The following is a 19,537-nucleotide window of genomic DNA, read 5'->3' on the forward strand; positions in this document are numbered from 1 at the left end:
TTATTGTTTTGAAGTTTATCTATTTAGTTCGAGAGAGAGGAAGCCCATGTGAGTGGGGGAGGGGCAGAGAGAGAGAGAGAGAATGAGAATCCAAAGCAGGCTCCACACTGGCAGCACAGAGCCCTACATGGGGCTTGAACTCATGAAGCATCAGATTGTGACCTGAGCCGAAACCAAGAGTCAGACACAACCCACTGAGCCACCCGGGCGCCCCATGGATATATTCCATGTACTTTTAGGATCTGACCCCAAATCTTCCACCTAGTTGTCTGCTTCTACTTTCAGCTATTTCTTTAGTTTCTAATCTGTCACCTGTACTGTTTGCAGTACAGAAGAAATTTCCTAAGCTTTTCAGGATTGGTTTGTTTGTTTTCCAACGTTTTAAATCTATAAATGTTTAGTAGGAGTTTAGTGTGTGTTGTTTCCTGGTGAACAGAATTGCCATCCCCACCCACAGTGAATTAACAATGGATTAAATTGTGTGGTGAAGGCCTACGAAGGAATAGGTAGAGTCACCCTACGGGATAAGAACAGTTGTCAGAGTGGCAGAGGGAACAGTGGGAACGAAGGCTTCGTAACCAGAAAAATTATGCCATGACCGTGATCCTTTAAAATGTTCACACGGAAAATAAAATTGGATAGTATTAACATTAAGCTAAGCACAAGCAGCCCTTCAGATCTCCTGCCCACCTCTGACCCCCAGCCTCCTCTCCATTTTGTTTCTGTGTGCATTGTACACTGCTTTTATTTATTTATTTGTTTGTTTGTTTGTTTGTTTGTTTATTTAAGTTTATTTTGAGAGAGAGAGAGAGAGAGAGCACGCACTTGGACGTGTGAGCAGAGGAGGGACAAAGAGGAAGAGAGAGAATCCCAGGCAGGCTCCACACTGAGCATGGAGCCTGACTCGGGGCTTGGTCTCACGACTGTGAGATCATAACGTGAGCCAAACTCAAGAGTCAGACACTTAACCGACTGAGCCATCCAGCTGCCTCTGTACACTGCTTTTCAAAAACTCAGCCATGTGTAGCTCTCTGTGTACCTGTTCAGACCGTCTTCTGTGCCTTTACATGCATATGTGTGTGTATATGTGGAAATACATATTACACCGCGTATTCTGCATCATGCTTTTTTCACTTAGTCTGGCTTAGAATTTCTCTGTTTTGGTTTATAGAAGTCCAGCTCAATTTTACAACTGCTTTGTCATACCTAAGAGTAAAAATGTATCATAGTTTTAAAAGATATTCCCTTCAGGGCGAACATTTAAACTATTTCCATTTTTTACTGTCTCAAATAGTGCTGCATCCTAGTGCTTATATCCTAGTGTGCATGTGTTAGTCTTTGTCTAAGGTAGGGACAAAGAAATGAAATTACTGGGTCAAAGGATGTGCATATTTAAAAAAATTAAAAATGTACATATATTATACGTATTTTAAGTAGGCTCTACACCCAACATGGGGCCTGAACTCACGAACCTGAGATCAAGAGTCTCATGCTCTACCAGCTGAACAAGCCAGGCACCCCTAAATGTTAAATTTTAATGGATATCACCATTTTATTCTCCACAGCAACAAGCTATATATACTAGGGTACAGTTTCATAAGAGCATTTATTTTCCCATCCTTAGTCAACTCTGGGCATTATCAAACTACTTTATTTTGGCCATTTGGATGGTTAGAAATTTATATATATATATATATATATATATATATATATATATATATATATATACATATATATATATATATATTTTTTTTTTTTAATGTTATTTTTGAGAGGCAGAGAAAGAAAGAGAGACAGAGGGAGGGAGAGAACATGAGCAGAGGAGGGACAGAGAAAGAGGGAGACAGAGAATATCCAAGCAGTCTCCGTGCTGTTAGCACTGAGCCTGACAAGGGGCTCAAGTTCACAAACCGTGAGATCGCGACCTGAGCCAAAATCAGGAGTCAGATGCTTAACCAACTGAGCCACCCAGGAGCCCCAGAAAATTATTTTAATTCATATTTTCCTGTTTTCTGCCATTGCCCATTTCTTTTTCTGTGTATTGCCTGTTCATATCCTTCACCCTGGTTTTGGAAGGGGTTTAAAGTTATTTAAGTTTTATTTATTTATTTTGAGAGGGAGAGAGAGAAAGAGGGAGAACATGAGGGAGGGGCAGAGAGAGAGAATCCCAAGCAGGCTCCACACACTCAGTGCAGAGCCCTACTCGGGGCTCAAACTCATGAACCATGAGATCATGATCTGAGCCAAAATCAAGAGTTGGCCATTTAACTGACTGAGCCAAACATGGCAGGCCTCCCCTCTTTTTATGTACTTTTAAAAATAGGGTTTTCTCTGTTGTAGTTTTTCTGAAATGGATTGGTATTCCCCTATATCCTTCAGTGACCACCTGAGTGCCATTTCAGTGAAGTGAAATCTTTTTCAGCTCACTGAGGAGAAATTGTTTATTCTCACGGGGTATTGCCCATGTCTCTAGAATAGTACCTTGGTAGTTACCTTAGTTTTTTTTTTTTCCTTTCTTTTTTTTTTTTTAATGTTACTTTTGAGAGAGAGGGGGGAGACAGAGGATCTGAAGCAGGCTCCGTCCTGTAATCACAGAGCCCAATGAGGGGCTCGAATCCACAAACCATGAGATGAGATGATAACCTGAGCCGAAGTCATATGCCTAACCGACTGAGCCACCCAGGTGCCCCAGTAGTTACCTTAGTTTTAATGTAAATAATAGCTCTTTTATTTTTTTTTTTTTAATATTTTTTTAATGTTTATTTTTGAGAGAGAGAGATCCACGGAGAGGGAGAGGGGAGGGAGACACAGAATCTGAAACAGGCTCCAGGCTTCGAGCTGTCAGCGCAGAGCCTGATGCCAGGCTCAAACCCACAAACCATGAGATTGTGACCTGAGCCGGTTAGATGCTTAACCAGCTGAGCCACCCAGGTGCCCCATAAATATAGCTCTTTATATTCCTGTTTCCTTTACTAAATTGGGCTCCTCCAAGCTAGAAACTGTGTTCTCTTCTATAGGTGCCTGAGGATACACATTAAGTGACCACATGTTGAGTGACTGAAGTATAGAATATTGGTGAAGGAGGTGTGTAGAACGAGGGTCCAAATGAGGATCCTCAGCCATACTAAGTAAAAGGTGTGAAGTTTCTTGTGGTTGGTAAGCGGTAAAGCATTTTTAGGGACTAAGTGTCCCACTGGATTTGAGCTTTCAGGCAGATCAGTATGGTAGCCCTGAGAAAGGAGGAGTGGAGAAACCAGAGGTATGTTTACAACTGTAGGTAGTTACCGTTTGGGTTATGGATGTGGGCAGTCAGATAATGAAGCTAGTCAAGAACTGGGGAGTGGTTGCAGAGTGCAGAGAGCCACGGTAAACACCTGGTAAAGGGCCTAAGAAGACAGGTGGCAGGTGGAGGACCCTGTTGAGGTGAAATGAAGTTCAGTTTCAAGTAGAGAGGAGATGGTCTTAGTATTGTTTCAAAGGGTGAGTTCGTTAAGAAGTAGAACAAATCTTGATACTCTAGGTCATCCTAGATTGGGGTGTTGGTGGGGAGCAAACTCCTAGGGACAGTGTTTTTGAAATGTTTTAGAGATAACTGTGGTTTTATATTTATGTTGCATGTATTATGTTCCTGTCATGTTCTAAATTTTACTAGTGGATAGGAATTTTTAATTTTTTTATTTTTTTAATGTTTATTTATTCTTGAGAGAGAGAGAGAGAGCATGAGCAGGGGAGGGGCAGAGAGAGAGGGACAGAGTCTGAAGCAGGCTCCAGGCTCTGAGCTGTTAGCACAGAGCCCTACGTGGGGTTCGAACTCACGACCCATGAGGCCATGACCTGAGCCGAAGTCAGGGGCTTAACTGACTGAGCCACGCAGGTGCCCCTGATAGGGATTTTTTTTTTTTTTTAATCTATTTTGAGAGAGTGCTCACCTGTGCTCTCTCTTCTCTCTCTCTTGCGTGCGCACACACGCTCGCTCTCTCTCAAAATAGACTTTAAAAAAGAAAAAAAAAGTCAGACACTTAACCAACTGAGCCCCCTGGGTGCTCCACAGATAGGAGTTTTTAAAGGTGCTTTGGAAGAGCACTGGGAATCAGAACTGGCTTCTGGTCCTGTTTGTTTACTGGCTGTGTGGCCTTGAGAAGTCAGAACTCTGAACTTTAGGTTTTTCCCTGTGTAAAATGAAGAAGGTTGAAATAAATGATTCTCAAGCTTCCTTATATGCTCTGCTCTTCTCCTTGTGATTTGGACAGTGAGCTTGTCTGCAGCAAGCCTTTAGGGTAAGGGCATTGAGAGTCTTGGGATTCTGACGGGGAGATCCCGTGTGCCACCACCATTTCATAGTTCTTTTGTGCAAAATATGACTTTTTTTTTGCCCCTATCAGTGTATTGCTTTTAAATATGAATTTTTAAGGGGCACCTGGGTGACTCTGTCAGTTAAGCGTCCATGACTTTGGCTCAGATCATGATCTCATGGTTTGTGAGTTTGAGTCCTGCAGCAGGCTCTATGCTGACAGTGTGGAGCCTGCTTCAGATTCTGTCTCTCTCTCTCTGCCTTTCCCAGATTCATGCTCATGTGTTCTCTCTCTCAGAAATAAAGTTCGCAGAACTCAGAATATTAAGAGCCTCAAATATGATTGATACCATTACAGCAGATCACTTATTAATATGTTGATGTTTTGTGTTCCTTACACCACAGAGTTTGTGATGCTTTGGATGGTCTTTTTATTTTTTTCTTAGATTTTATTTTTAAGTAATCTCTACACCCAATGTGGGGCTCAAACTCACAATCCCAAGATCAAGGGTCACATGCTCCACTGACTGAGCCAGCCAGGCACCTCCTTGGGGAGTCTTTATTGCTGTAAAAATGTGATCGCTGCTCTCTGTTGGGTTTGATGTTTTCCACTTCACTTTCTGTTAGAAGTTTCCCTCCCTCCCTTCCTTCCTTTCTGTTTCATTTTTCTTTTCTTCTCTTTCTTTAATGCTAGAGGGTCATTAACATCTTTGTATTGTGTTCCAGAAATGGGATTATCAGGTGAAATGGCATTGATGTTTTACGGATCTGGCTTTATGCTATATTTCTTTCTAACGAACAAAATAATTTTAAAGCATTCTTGACATTGACTATTGTTCTAGCCAATATAAGAGGTATGAAACGTGGAATGATACTTTTTGCTCTAACCTTTCATTTTGCTGGTAGCAAGATTGAACTTTGCCTTTTTTATCATCTGCCTCCTAAGCTTTGGAGTGTCTGCCTCATCTCTTCAATCAGAGCAAAGTTTTATAAGTTTATTGCCTCCCTATCTCCCAACCCTTGAGCAGCTAGATTATTACAGCTTTGGAGATGGTCTTTTGTTTACACCCTGGTTTCTTATTTGCAGCTTATGTTTATTCAGAGCCAAGGCCAGGTTCAGCTGACCATTGAGCTCCTGGACACAGAAGAAGAGAACTCGGATGACCCTGTAGAAGCAGAGGTATGGACAAGTATATTACAGAAACCGTGTGCTTAGAGGGCCGTCACGTCCTGAGGCTCTGCCTAGGGATGATCTTCTAGAAGGCCAAGACAGCCTCAGACCTGTTAAGGGTCAGAACCTGATGCCTGAAGTATAGGCCAGTTCAGCAGAAGAGAAGGGGGCTGCCTGGTGGTAGATACTTAGGGTTGATGGCAGTCTCATCTAGCTCTCAGTAAATCCGTCTCTCAGGAAATGTCCTGTTTGGCAGCTTTCCTGTTTTTCTTTTAAAGTATAAGAAACAACAAATGAGGTGCCATCTGCCTGGTATCATCCTGACTCTGTGTCATGTTTACTTTTTATTGGGCTAGGTGAAGCCAGGAGCTCTCAAGCCTGCAGAGTGGGTAGAGTGAGTTGGTTATCCTAGCTGGGCCTGGCAGGTAATGTTAATGAGAGATGCAAGCCATGCGATGATGTTGAGATAGGGAAGGGAGATTGTTGTTCTGTGGGAGTATTGGTTCCTGGGTGCCAAATCTTTGGGAAAAAAAAAAATTTGAGATGCCAGAAGGCCAGATTGTAATGTGAAAGATCCTGATTTTCAAACATTTGCCACTGTATATTTTGTTCTTTAACAAAACCCTCTGTGGTGAAATAAAACTTGTCAGTGAGCCAGTTTCTACCCATTTATGACTTCTGGTAACTTTTAAGTATCTCAGACAAACTTTGGGTTTGTTATGTACCAGAATTTTGAAGCTGTGTGTCAATACGTACCAGCATGTCACTATGGCAAGATTTTTTTGATCTTAAAACTTAAGGATTTCTGACATGTTAGTCGTAGAATTTGCTAGAATACCTGAGGAGGGTGGAGTCCAGTTTTTGTGCTCTCTCTCCACCCCCATTTTGTGTTTATAATCCTAGCGTTGGTCAGACTATGTGGAGCGATACATGAACTCTGATACTACCTCTCCTGAGCTGCGTGAGCATCTGGCACGGAAACCAGTATTTCTCCCGAGGTGAGTGAACGAAGTCACAGGTTGGCAATATGTACTGGTACACGGCTGAGGAACGGAGAGTGAAATGGCTTTCAGATCCTTGGTTTTCACTCACTTCATTGCTCTGTCTGCTGGACAGCGGGGACACTGAGGACACTAATTCAAGGTTTCTATGGCTGTTACACCATGAGCTTACCTGGAGCATGTGCCAAAGAAGCATCAGAGAAGTGAGAGTTTTAGAGATGTAGCAGTAATTTGCCTATGTCGGATAGGACTGTGTGTCGGAGTCTCCAAGTTTTGATGATTCACTAGAAAGACTCAAGGACTCCACGTGTAGTCATATTCCCAGTGATGATTTATTATGGCAAAAGCATGCAGAGCTAAATCAGCAAGGGGGAAAGGCGTCTGTGACAAAATTCAAGGAAGCCAGGCGCAAGCTTCCAAGAGTCCTCTTCCATTGTAGCCACACGGGATGCTCTTAATTCCTCCAGCAGCAAATTATGACGATATGTTTGAAACGCTGTCTACCAGCGGAGGCTCATTAGGAGACTCAGTGCCAAGGTTTTTTATGGGGTGCTAGTCATATAGGCCAGACTCCCAGAAAGAAAGCAGGTTTTCAGCATAAACGAAACAGCTGGGGTACAGTGAACCACTTTTATTGTTTAGGGAATAGCGGAAGCTCTCCCCAGATTCAAGATTCCAGAACCCAAGCAAGGGACAACCTTGAAAGTGGGGCTTTCAAAAGATAGCAGTCTTACCAAAAATAGTAAAATACCTAGGAATAAATGTAACTAAATAGGTGAAAGAGCTGTATTCTGAAAACTATAAAACTGATGAAAGAAATTGAAGAAGACACAAAGAAATGGAAAGATATTCCATGCTCACAGATTGGAAGGACAAATATTGTTAAAGTGTCTATACTGCAGCAGTCTACAGATTTAATGCAACCTCTGTCAAACTACTACCAGCATTTTTCACAGAACTAGAACAAAAAAAAATCCTTGAATTTGTACAGAATCACAAAAGACCCAAGTAGCCAAAGCAGTTTTGAAAAAGAAAAGCAAAGCTAGAGGCCTCATAATTCCAGACTTCAAGTTCTGTTACAAAGCTATAGGCATCAAAATAGTATGGTACTGGCACAAAAATAGACAAATAGATCAGTGGGACAGAATAGAAAACCCAGTAATAAATCCATGATTATATGGTCAGTTAATCTTCGACAAAGAAAGAATGCACAATGGGAAAAAGTCTCTTCAACAAGTGGTGTTGAAAATTGGACAGCAACATGACAAAGAATGAAACTGGACCACTTTCGTACACTATATACAAAAGCAAATTTGAAATGGATTTCAGACCTAACCCTGAGACCTGAAACCATAAAAATCCTATAAGAGAACACAGGCAGTAAATTCTCTGGCATGGACCATAGCAACATTTTTCTAGATATGTCTCATGAGGCAAGGGAAATAAAAAGAAAAACTATTGGGACTATACCAAAATAAAAAGCTTCTGCACAGTGAAGGAAATAACCCACAAAACTCAAAGGCAACCTACAGAATGGGAGAAGATATTTGCAAAGGACCTATCTGATAAAGGATTAGTATTGAGAGTATATTAGGAACTTGCATAACTCAGCACCTAAAAAACAAATAATTCAGGGGTGCCTGAGTGACTCAGTTGGTTAAGCATCCAACTCTTGATATGGACTCAGATCATGATCTCACAGTTTGTGAGATCGAGGCCCGTGTCGGTCTCTGCACTGATAGCGTGGAGCCTGCTTGGGATTCTCTCTCTGCTTCTCTTCTGCTTGCACGCCGCGCTCTCTCTCTCTCTCTCTCTCTCTCTCACTCACTCACTCAAAATAAATAAACTTAAAATAAACCTACAAATAATCCAGTTAAAAATGAGCAGAAGACATGAATAGACATTTCTCCAGAGAAGACATACAGAAGGCCAACAGACACATGAAAAGATGCTCAACATCACTGATCATCAGGGAAATGCACATTAAAATTACAATGACATATCACCTCACATCTGTCAGAATGGCTAAAACCAACCCCACAAGAAACAACAGGTATTGGCGAGGATGTGGAGAAAAAAGAACTTTCATGCAGTGTTGGTAGGAATGCAAACTGGTGCAGCCACTATGGAAAACAGTATGAAGGTACCTCTAAAAGTTAAAAATAGAACTACCTTACAATCCAGTAATTGTGCTACTAGGTATTTACCCAAAGAATGCAAAAACAATCAAAGGAGTACATGCAGCCCTATGTTTATTGCAGCATTATTTACAAGAGCCAAGATCTGGAAGCAGCCCAATTGCCCATTGATAAATGAGTGGATAAAGAAAAGATGTGGTATAAATGTACAACAGATTATTATTTAGCCACAAGAAAGAGTGAAATCCTGCCATTTTCAATGACATGGATGGAGCTAGAAAGTATTATGCTGGGGCGCCTGGGTGGCGCAGTCGGTTAAGCGTCCGACTTCAGCCAGGTCACGATCTCGCGGTCTGTGAGTTCGAGCCCCGCGTCAGGCTCTGGGCTGATGGCTCGGAGCCTGGAGCCTGTTTCCGATTCTGTGTCTCCCTCTCTCTCTGCCCCTCCCCCGTTCATGCTCTGTCTCTCTCTGTCCCAAAAATAAAAATAAAAAACAAAAACAAAAACAAAAACAAAAAAAAAAAAAAAAAGTATTATGCTAAGTGAAGGACGTCATTCAGAGAAAGACAGATACCATAGGATTTCACTCATGTGGAATTTAAGGAAATTTAAGGACCAAAGGAAAAAAAAAGACGAACCAAGAAATAAACTCTCAAATATAGAGAACAAACTGATGGTTCTGTGAGTGGGGAGGGGTGGGTGGATTGGGTGAAACAGGTGATAGGGATTAAGGAGTACACTTGTCATGATGCGCACAGAGTGTTATATGGAATTGTTGAGTCACTGTTAGTGATGCGCTGTTAGTGATTAGTTCACTGATAGTGAACTATTAGTTGCAGTACACCTGCAGCTAATACAACCCTGTATGTTACCTATACCAGAATTAAGGTTGAAAAATAGTAAGAAAGTAGAGCTCTCTTCTGATGATGATAGGAAAAAACTCAAAGATAGAAGTCTTAGGCCTGCTGCATTCACTCCAGAATTTTTAAAAATCTCCCTATTTATGGGCAAAGCATATTGTTGGTCTTCTTTCTGAGGATGAAAGTGGAGTTTCAGAAGTAGAAAAGAGGTTTTGCTGTAGTAGAGTGACTCTCTTCCTTCCCAAGAGCTTGGAATTGAAATCTCACATCTTACATTTCCAGAAATGTATTATCCTAATACAGACAATCCCCGACTTACGATAGTTTGTCTTAAATGATAGGACTTTACAATGATGTGAAAGCGATACACACTCAAGAGAAACCATACTTCAAATTTTGAATTTGGGTCTTTTCCCAGGCTAGTGATCTGTGGTACGACCCTCTCAAGATGCTGGGCAGGGGCTGCAGCTCCCAGTCAGCCTCATGATGACTGGGAGGAGGGTCAAGAATTGATACAACCTTTCTGTACCCATACAATCACTTTGTTTTCATTTTCTTTCTTTCTTTTTAATGTTTGTTCATTTTTGAAAGAGAGACCGTGAGTGGGGGAGGGGCAGAGAGAGAGGGAGACAGAGGATGTGAAGGAGACTCTGTGCTGACAGCAGAGAGCCCAGTGCGGGGCTCAGACTCAAGAATCGTGAGATCGTGACCTGAGCCGAAGTCGGACACTCAACCAACTGAGCCACCCAGGCGCCCCCGTTTTCATTTTCTTTACAGTAGTCAATAAATTACATGAGTTATGTAACACTTCATTATAAAATAGGCTTTGTGTTAGATGATCTTGCCCAAATGTAGGCTAAAGTAAGTGTTCTGAGCACTTTAAAGTGGGCTAGGCCAAATTATGGTGTTTAGTAGGTTTAGGCTTATAAAATGCATTTTTGACATACAGTATTTTCAACTACTTATCAGGATGTAGCCCCTAAGTCCAGGAAGATGTGTGTTGTTAGACTTAGTCCTAAATAAAACATGGAAAGGGGTGTGAGCAGAAGGGCCCCGCCAGGCTCTTCCATTCCTTGATTCATTCAGCAGACTTCGAGCAGCTGTTCTGTGCCAGGCCACTCTTCAACAAAACAGACTTAGTCTCCATGTTTATGAAATAGTACAATAAACATATCATGTATTTCTCACAGGTCAGCCAAATTTTTTAAATATTTGTAACCTGTATTGTAGAGGGTATGTGGAAGGAAAGCACTTTCATATACTGTGGGCGGGGTGGGGGGTGGAATATGAATTGATAGAATCATTCTGGGGTCAGGGCAGATAAATTGTATGGGACCTTTACCCTATAACTTTGGTCTCTAATAATTTGCCTTACAGCTATTCTAGCTAAGGTTTTCAGTGAGACCTATATTCTTAGAAAGGGAATATCCCAAAAATCTTTTGTTTATGTGGATTATATTTAGTAATATTTATGTTCAAAATTAGAACAGAAATATTTAAAATGTTATTTGAAAAATATTAAATCCATTATATATTATCATAAATAATATTTTAATGATGGGGCACCTGGGTGGCTCAGTCGGTTGAATGTCCAACTTAGGCTCAGGTCATGATCTCACAGTTTGTGGGTTTAAGCCCAGTGTCGGGCTCTGTGCTGACAGCTCAGAACCTGGAGCCTGCTTCAGATTCTGTGTGTTCTCTCTCTCTCTCTCTCTCTCTCTCTCTCTCTCTCTCTCTGCCCCTCCCCAGCTCGTGCACGAGCTGAAATAATTCGTTCTTTCTCAGAAATAAATAATTTTTAAAAATTAAAAAAATATATTTTAATGAAAAGCGATTTTAAAACAAAAATTAGTACAAATAGTGGCATTGCTTTCCATTTTTCCAAATCTGTTTCATGTCAGATTTAATAAAAAAACAGCTGGTTTCTCATCTCTGCTTTTATATTCAATCTGTTGCACTATGTTGTTAGGTTGAAATATGTGAAGAAAATGTGGCCTTACTCAGATATGTAGCTGGAAAAAAGTATTTTCATAGGCTTTCAGGTAATTGTGGATATTCTTTGACATGACATCAAAACTCTTCCAAGTGGTAGTTTCTTAAAGGTTAGTTGCAGTATCAGTGAAAATATCAATGAGTTTTTCATACAGTTAGGTCAGAATCTGTGGGTTTACCTTGTACTTTGAATGAATCTTTTTTTCATGCATGATTTTTTGTAAGTTCATGTGGTTGGTTATTTGGAAAATATTAATTCACTAAGTTATGCAGACCTACCAGATGTTGACACATGTTCATTTTACCATCTCCTCCTCCCCCATAAAAACCTCATGTTTATTAATATCACCCTTGACCTCATCAAACACATTTGTTAGTAGGAAGCTGTCAGCTTGTGGTGGCCAATGCTAGTTTACCAAATTTTAAAGTTTTACTTGAAAGGTTAAACCTTCTCATTGGCAGCAAACATTTTCAGTTGTTTTCTTGGAAGTGCCAGACCTCATTGTACATTTTTTGAGAAAATAGCTACCAGGTACTCCAGGCTGGCTAGCCCATTGTTCTTTCAGGTAAAAATAGTGATCCATTTGCGACTCAAGCAGTGCTCAAGTGCTTTTCTGTAAGAATCCCATTGTGTTTTGGCACACTAGGGTGCGTTATGTGTAGTTCCCATTTTATTGCACAGCGTATGAAAAAGATGGGAATCTTTCAACTGCCAGAGCATGGCCAGTGAGAACACAAAGATTCCTAAAGACACTTTGGTGCCACCAGCATTTTTATTCACCATTACGTTTTGCACTGCCAGTGCAAATGTTAACACAGGAAAAAAAAAGTTTCGTTTTTTTGAGAGAGGGAGAGGGATAGAGAGAATCTTAAGCAGGCTCCATGCCAAGGGTGGAGCCCAAAGCGGGGCTCCATCTCACACCTGTGAGATCACAACCCGAGCTGAAATCAAAAGTTGGACACTTAAATGACTGAGCCACCCACGTGCCCTAGGAAAAAAAAGGTTTTTTTTATACATGTTTCCGTATTAGTACATTTTAGTATTATCATGAAAATAGTTTTGATCTCCTAGACCTCCTAAAAAGTGTCTTGGAACCCGCAGAGGTCCTTGGACCAAAGAACTGCCATCCTGCAGAAATACATGTATACAAAGATACTCACTGAAGCAGTGTTTTTCATAGCATAGTATTGGAAACAATAGAATTGTCTAGCTGATAGTCTTTCTGCTTACTGGCGGAGAGGATTCAGCACTAAATACCTGCCAAGACATCCACTGATATGAATTGTCGTCTTAACTATGCGTGTAGAATAGCAGGAATTAAGTACTCTCTTTGGGGGAATTGAAAAAATAGGCATTCAAATAATTTTCTTTGGTCTGTGGTTCAGGTGAGGAGCCCTAATTGATTTTTGTTAAGGAATGGTTAAGGCATGTTCTCTGCAGCAGTTCAAGAAAATGTGACAAATCTTTTTGTGATGAATTGACAATATCTTCACATTAAGTGAAAAGTTGAGAATAATATTTATAGTATGATCATGTTTTGTCTTAAAAAACAAATCCCAAAACAGAACTATAGCAAGTGATTACATATGTTACTGATTCAGAGAGACCTAGAAGTTTTTAAATCAAAAACTGCTATCCATGGCTATCTCTGCCAAGGCACGTGGGATTTGGAAAATCAGGGCTAGGAGATGGTTACAGATTCCTAGTTTTTATTCTATGTATCTCTGCATTTGAACTTTTTTTTTTTTTTTTTTTTTTTTTTTTTTTTTACAATGAAACCATTGGGCATTATATGTAAAATCCTGGTAAGTGCTATGAAGACATATATATGATAAGGAAAACCCCTCTGAGGGGACTTCTGGGAATCTGCGTCTGGATGAGCTCTCATCCGGCATGGCTTCTCTGCATTGTAGGAATCTGAGGCGGATCCGGAAATGTCAGCGTGGTCGAGAACAGCAGGAAAAGGAAGGGAAGGAAGGAAACAGCAAGAAGACCATGGAGAATGTGGATAGCCTGGATAAACTGGAGTGTAGATTCAAGTTGAATTCCTACAAGATGGTGTATGTGATCAAGTCAGAGGACTACATGTATCGGAGAACTGCCTTGCTCCGGGCTCATCAGGTAAGAACGAGTAACTGAATTTCTCCACACCCCTCCTTCCCAGCCAGGCCCAGACCTAGACCTACCCCAGAGGCTTCTGATTGCTTCTCTCCCTTTATGAAAACCACCTCGCAGATTTGAGAATTGTTGAGTAAGCAGGTGTATTAGTCTATTAAAGATGTCAGGGGGCACCTGGGTAGCTCAGTCAGTTAAGTGTCTAACTCTTGGTAATTGGCTCAAGTCATGTTCTCACAGTTCCTGAGGTCTAGCTCCACTTTGGACTCTATGCTGACAGCACAGACCCTGCTTGTGATTCTCTCTTTCCTTCTCTCTCTGCCCCACCCCCCCACCCCCACTTGCTGACTTGCTTGCTCTCTTAAAAGTAAATACATAAATTTTTTTTAAAAAAGTGTCCAAAGAACCACAGACTGTGCCTTAAACAACAGAAATTTTTTGTCCTACAGTTCTGGAGGCTAGAAGTCAAAAATTGAAGCGTTTGGCAGAGTTGCTCTGAACCAGGGCCGTGAAGGAGAATCTGCTCCCTGCCTCCTCTTTTAGCCCCTGGTGTTTTGCTGGCAGTCTTTGGCCTTCCTGGCTTTCAGGTCTCTGCCTTCATCTTCACATGGTGTTTTCCCTATGTGCCTGTGTCCAATTTACCCTATTTATTTATTTACTTATTTAAATTTTTATGTTTAGAGTGCAAGCTGGGGAGAGGGGCAGAGAGAGAGAGAGAGAGAGAGAGAGAGAGAGAATCCCAAGTAGGCTCCACGCTGAGCGTGGACGTCGGGCTTGATCCCGCAACTCTGGGATTGTGACTTGAGCAGAAATCAAGAGTCAGACACTCAACTGACTGAGCCACCCTGGTGCCTCCAATTTACCCTTAAAAAAAAAATTTTTTTTTTTTTCGTTAACGTTCATTCATTTTTGAGAGATACAGCATGAGTGGGGAAGGGGCAGAGAGAGAGAGAGGGAGACACAGAATCTGAAGCAGGCTCCTGGCTCTGAGCTGTCAGCACAGAGCCCGACGCGGGGCTCGAACCCACGAACCCAATTTAAAGGGTGCCAGTCATACTGGACTATGGGTTCACCCTGCTATAGTGTGACCTATCCTAACTAATTACATCTGCAACAACCTTATTTCTCAGTAAGGTCACATTCTCAGGTACTGGGGTGAAGACTTTAACACAGTGACTTGCAGGGAACACAGTTCACCCCATAACAGCTGGTGGCACCTCAGTGAAATGAAGCTACTCCCAGCATTTATATTTCAAGTGGTATTGCTTGTTTGAATTCTGTCCGTTTTCACATGCTGTCTCAATTGTGAAGCTTCCTGATGCAGTTACATACCGGGTATTGTGCTAGGCCCTGGGACACAACCAAGGAGTAGAGCATATATGCACTATGAGAGAAAGAAACTGGGTGAAGTGATCATGGGTAACTGGCACACAGGCCCTGTTTTTGTTGGGGGAGACCTCTGTAAAGAGGAAACGCTTGAGGCCTGAACAATGACAAGGATATAGCCTGGGGAAGAGTCAGAGGTTGGTACTTTCCAGGCAAAGGAAACAGGCAAATGCAACGCTGGAAGGGAGGAAAGGACTCGGCATGTTTGAGAAACCAGAAGCATCAGTGTGCCTTGAGCCATAGGGAGAGTGGCATGTTTGAGGTCGAAGGGTGGGGGAAGACATCATTGCTAGTCTCATAGACCACGGTTGGGATTTTGTTTGTGGTACATTGGGACATTGTTGACAAAGATGGCTCGAACTGCTGTGAGGACAGTGGGGTGACTTGAGGCATGACGCCGGAAAGGCGGAGACTGCTTGAAAGACTGCTCTTGTCCAAATGAGATGTGATGGTACCTGGGCTATCAGGGTGGCAGTGGAATTGTAAGAAGTAGATCAGTTTGGAGATGTAATTGTCAGGATGTGGTCATGATCGGATGTGAGAAGGTAAGAGAAAAGAGAACATCAAGGATGATGCCTGGTGGTTTTTGTTTTTTTGGTTTTTGTTCTTGCTTGAGTAAATCAGAAGTTTAGGGATACAATCTGTTAATACGGAGGTGGGTTAGGGGGCATATAAGGCACTGTGTTTTGAACTTTTTTTTTTTTTTTTTTTAATGTTTATTTATTTATTTTGAAAGAGAGAGCAGGGGAGGGGCAGAGAGAGAGAGGGAGAGAGAGAATCCCAAGCAGGGTCCGTGCTGTCAACCCCAATGTGGGGCTCAGTCTCACTAACTGCCAAGACCATGACTTGAGCTGAAACCAAGAGTCTGATGCTTAACCGACTGAGCCACCCAAGCGCCCCTGAACTGGTTATGTTTGAAAGGACTACAGGGGCGCCTGGGTGGCTCAGTCGGTTAAGCATCCAACTTCAGCTCAGGTCGTGATGTCATGGTTCGTGGGTTTGCCCCCGTGTCAGGCCTGTGCTGACAGCTCAGAGCCTAGAGCCTGCTTCGGATTCTGTGTCTCCCTCTCTCTCTCTGCCCCTCCCCTGCTTGTGCCCTGTCACTCTCTGTCTCTCAAAGATAAATGTTAAAACAAAATTTTTTTTTGAAAGGACTACAGTTCAAGCAGGAGAATGTTGGATGGGTGTTTTAATGGACTTCTCTCATGATGCTGTGTGTTGTATGTTTGATGCCAGATTATTTGGGGGGCTAAGTAACACCTAATTCATCTTTGTATCCCCTACTCTGCCTTGCACATAGGCCCCAATAAATATTTACTAGATGGGTAGGTGAAAGCATAAACCTCCCCTGAAGATCTGCTGTGTCCTCATGCTCTGCTGGGCAGGGTGGGGTAATACTGTGAAGAGAAAGTGGGTTTTAAGCCCTTTGCCTTTGCACTGTTTTACTTAGAAGTGGATGGTCACACTGCCAGGGTGACCTAACAGCTGCAACTCATAGGGTCTCATTCAGGGTATGCTAGAAGCACCTGTGATGCTAGTTTCAAAATGGGGGGCGGGGGGCGCCTGGGTGGCTCAGTCAGTTAAGCATCTTTGTTTCTTTTTGAGAGAGAGAGCACAAGTGGGGGAGGGACAGAGAGAGAGGGACACACAGAATCTGAAGCAGGCTTCAGGCTCTGAACTATCCCAGAGCCCGATGCAGGGCTCAAACTTGTGAACCATAACACCCTAACCAAAGCCAAATTTGGACGCTTAACTGACTGGGCCACTCAGGCGCCCCTCCTTTTTAAAAGTTTGAGAGAGAGACAGTGCAAGTGGGGGGAGGGACAGAGAGGGGGGAGAGAGAGAGAGAGAGAGAGAGAGAGAGAGAGAAGGAGAGAGAATGAGAGAGAGAGAATGAGAATGAATGCCAAGCAGGCTTTGCAACTGTCAGCACAGAGCCCAATGTGGAGCTCAAACCCACGAAACTGCAAGATCATGACCTAAGCTGAAACCAAGAGTCAGACGCTTAACCAACTGAGCCATCCAGGTGCCCCAGGCGTCTAACTCTTGATCGCGAGATCGAACCCTGTGTCAGGCTCTGCACTGACAGCACAGACCTTGTTTGGGATTCTCGCTTTCCCTCTCTACCCCTCCCCTGTTTACGTGCCCTCTCAGTTTTTTTTTTTTTTAATGCAGATTGATGGAAACAAGGAAATCTGTGTTTTTATCAGGTTCCCTAGTTGATCCTGATGAATGCTAAAATCGAGAAGTGCTGAGCTAGTTCTGCTCAGACCCCATGTTGGCATTTCTTTAGGGGCTTTATGGATTCCAACTCTTTATATACTCCATGTTCTTAATCTCTTTCAATTTTCTTCTTTAAACAGGGACTTCTCACTAACCAGAGGTATCAAGGCTTGACCCCACACCTTTTCCTCTGCTACTTTAGAAAAAAATTAGGCTTTGTATTTGAAGAGGTGTTTTGTTTTGTTTTGTTTTGTTTGTCTTAGTTCATGGTTTTTTTTCGTTGTTCTGTTTTGCAGTCCCATGAGCGTGTAAGCAAGCGGCTACATCAGAGGTTCCAGGCCTGGGTAGATAAATGGACCAAGGAGCATGTGCCCCGTGAAATGGCAGCAGAGACCAGCAAGTGGCTCATGGGTGAGGGGCTGGAGGGCCTGGTGCCCTGTACCACCACCTGTGACACAGAGACCCTGCACTTTGTGAGCATTAACAAGTACCGTGTCAAATATGGCACAGTGTTCAAAGCCCCATAACTGCAAAGCCAGAGCAGATAACTTGAGGGGGGTGTGTGTGGGGAGCACTTGCACTCACACACACTGAAGAAACAAGGAAGATGCCTTTCAAGCCTCACTGGGCCTCTCTGGGACATGGCCACCTGATCAGTGTGTGGCTGGTGCAACCTGGCACCAAGTGGGCTACATATAAGGAACGTGGATACCTTACAAAGCCGGAGCTGGAACTTTTCCCAAGGGGTTTGGGGTATTACCCTGCTCTGGAGGGGAAGGAAATCCATGCAAGCACAGAGACATGCAGCTTGCTTGCACACACCAGCAGAGCTAAGACTGGAGTCTCCTGGGGCCTGACCTTCGACGAAGGAGCCAGATGCTGTTCACACCTTGACTGGATGGGCATGCACTGACAGACTGGGGAAGGACTCACCGCTCAGATGGATTGTAACTCTGATGGTCACTGCTCCTCTCCCCTCCCCCCAAAAGGAAAAAAAAAACTGGATTTGATTTTTTTTTTTTTTTTTTTTTTTTTCCCCTGGTCACTCGAGCACATCTAGATCACCTGTTAGATTTTATCTGGGACCTGCAGTTTGGCTTTGGGATTGATCATCTTGTGGGTTTTTCCTGACGAATCCCTCGCTGCCCACCCTTTACTCTCTCCTCTGGTTCTCAACCTCAGCAAGTTCAAATCCGTCGTCCTTTTTAGCTCCCGTGGAACTGTTTTGTACCTGCTTCTTTACTAGTCTACCCTAGTGCCATCCACCAGCTTTACTCTCTGACACACACACACACACACACACACACACACAATTTTAACTTGGTTTTTCTTTTTTTTTTTGTAAATAATGTACATACTGTCGATTTTTTATTAAAAGAAATATGCTTTGATGTGCTAGCATAACTGCTCTAGCTTCTTGTGTACCATAGTTCTATGTGGCTTCAGATTTAGTACCTATGAACAGATGTACAAGACATTTATTACACTTTTTACCAAAGGGAGTTACCGTTGTAGTACTTTTGTGTAAAACTTGTCTTCCCTCTTGCCCCAACTTTTTTTTTCTTTCTTTTTTCTTTTTCTTTCTTTTTTTCTTTCTTGGGTTTTTTGTTTTTTGTTTTTTTTTGTAAATAAATAAAGCTTGGTTCTTACTTAAGGAATGAACTCTCAACCCAAGTCCCTTGTCCTCACCAGAGAACTATTGTGGAGTAGGGATTTGGGCTTCAGTTCCTTATCTTCAGCACAAACAAGAATTTGCTTTAAATAGCGATTCATTGCACTTGTCCCAAATCAAAATATTCCAAAATTTTCAAATAGAATACTTAATTCTTTTAGTACATGTTTTTCCCCTTATTTCAACTGTTTGGAAATATTTTGTATTTTGGCAAGTTGTCCAGCTATTTGCATTTCTCTGTGTGTGTGTGTGTGTGTGTGTGTGTGTGTGTGTGTGTGTGTGTATACACACACACACACACAAAATCCTTAATTGGAAATGGGGGTGAACAACTTAAACACAAAACTAGTATTTAAAAGAAATATGTACAAGGTGTATGGCCTAAATAGGGTTGGGAGAGAAAAAATTTGCTACATTATTAGCAACTGCAAATGGACTTTTATATATTATATATATATATATAATTGCATAAATTTAGACTAGCAAACCAGATAAACTGATTAGGATTTTTCTGTCTTCAGCCTGGAGTTTATGAACAAAGACATACTGAACCCCTCCCAGTAGTCTGGTAGATTTTTCTCCATCAACCATTGCCCTAGTCTTAGTTATAAAGTAACCAACATGTTTTGTGTGGACTTGTTTGCTTAATTAAAACCACCACCACCACAAACTACAAATTTTTTGGCT

The 19,537-nt window shown here is 42.1% G+C and overlaps 1 protein-coding gene across 3 annotated transcripts in view; it reads left to right on the top strand.

Annotated features, from left to right (window-relative positions):
• Positions 1–18,832, top strand: part of SIN3A (SIN3 transcription regulator family member A) — a 74,809-nt gene extending 55,977 nt beyond the window's left edge. For 2 of the 3 annotated variants that reach the window (XM_019441404.2, XM_053888828.1), the window contains exons 18-21: positions 5,379–5,471; positions 6,366–6,460; positions 13,368–13,575; positions 17,475–18,832. In XM_019441404.2, coding sequence (XP_019296949.2) covers positions 5,379–5,471; positions 6,366–6,460; positions 13,368–13,575; positions 17,475–17,705 — 627 coding nt within the window. In that variant the 3' untranslated portion in view covers positions 17,706–18,832. Of the gene's footprint in view, positions 1–5,378; positions 5,472–6,365; positions 6,465–13,367; positions 13,576–17,474 lie in introns of those variants that run through there. The other variant, XM_053888829.1, reaches the window with a different exon arrangement.
• The last annotated feature ends 705 nt before the right edge of the window (positions 18,833–19,537 follow it).

This window comes from Panthera pardus, unplaced genomic scaffold (genome assembly GCF_024362965.1).
Source record: "Panthera pardus isolate Hobbes unplaced genomic scaffold, ASM2436296v1 HiC_scaffold_24, whole genome shotgun sequence".
In the NCBI taxonomy this organism is placed as follows: Eukaryota; Metazoa; Chordata; class Mammalia; order Carnivora; family Felidae; genus Panthera; species Panthera pardus.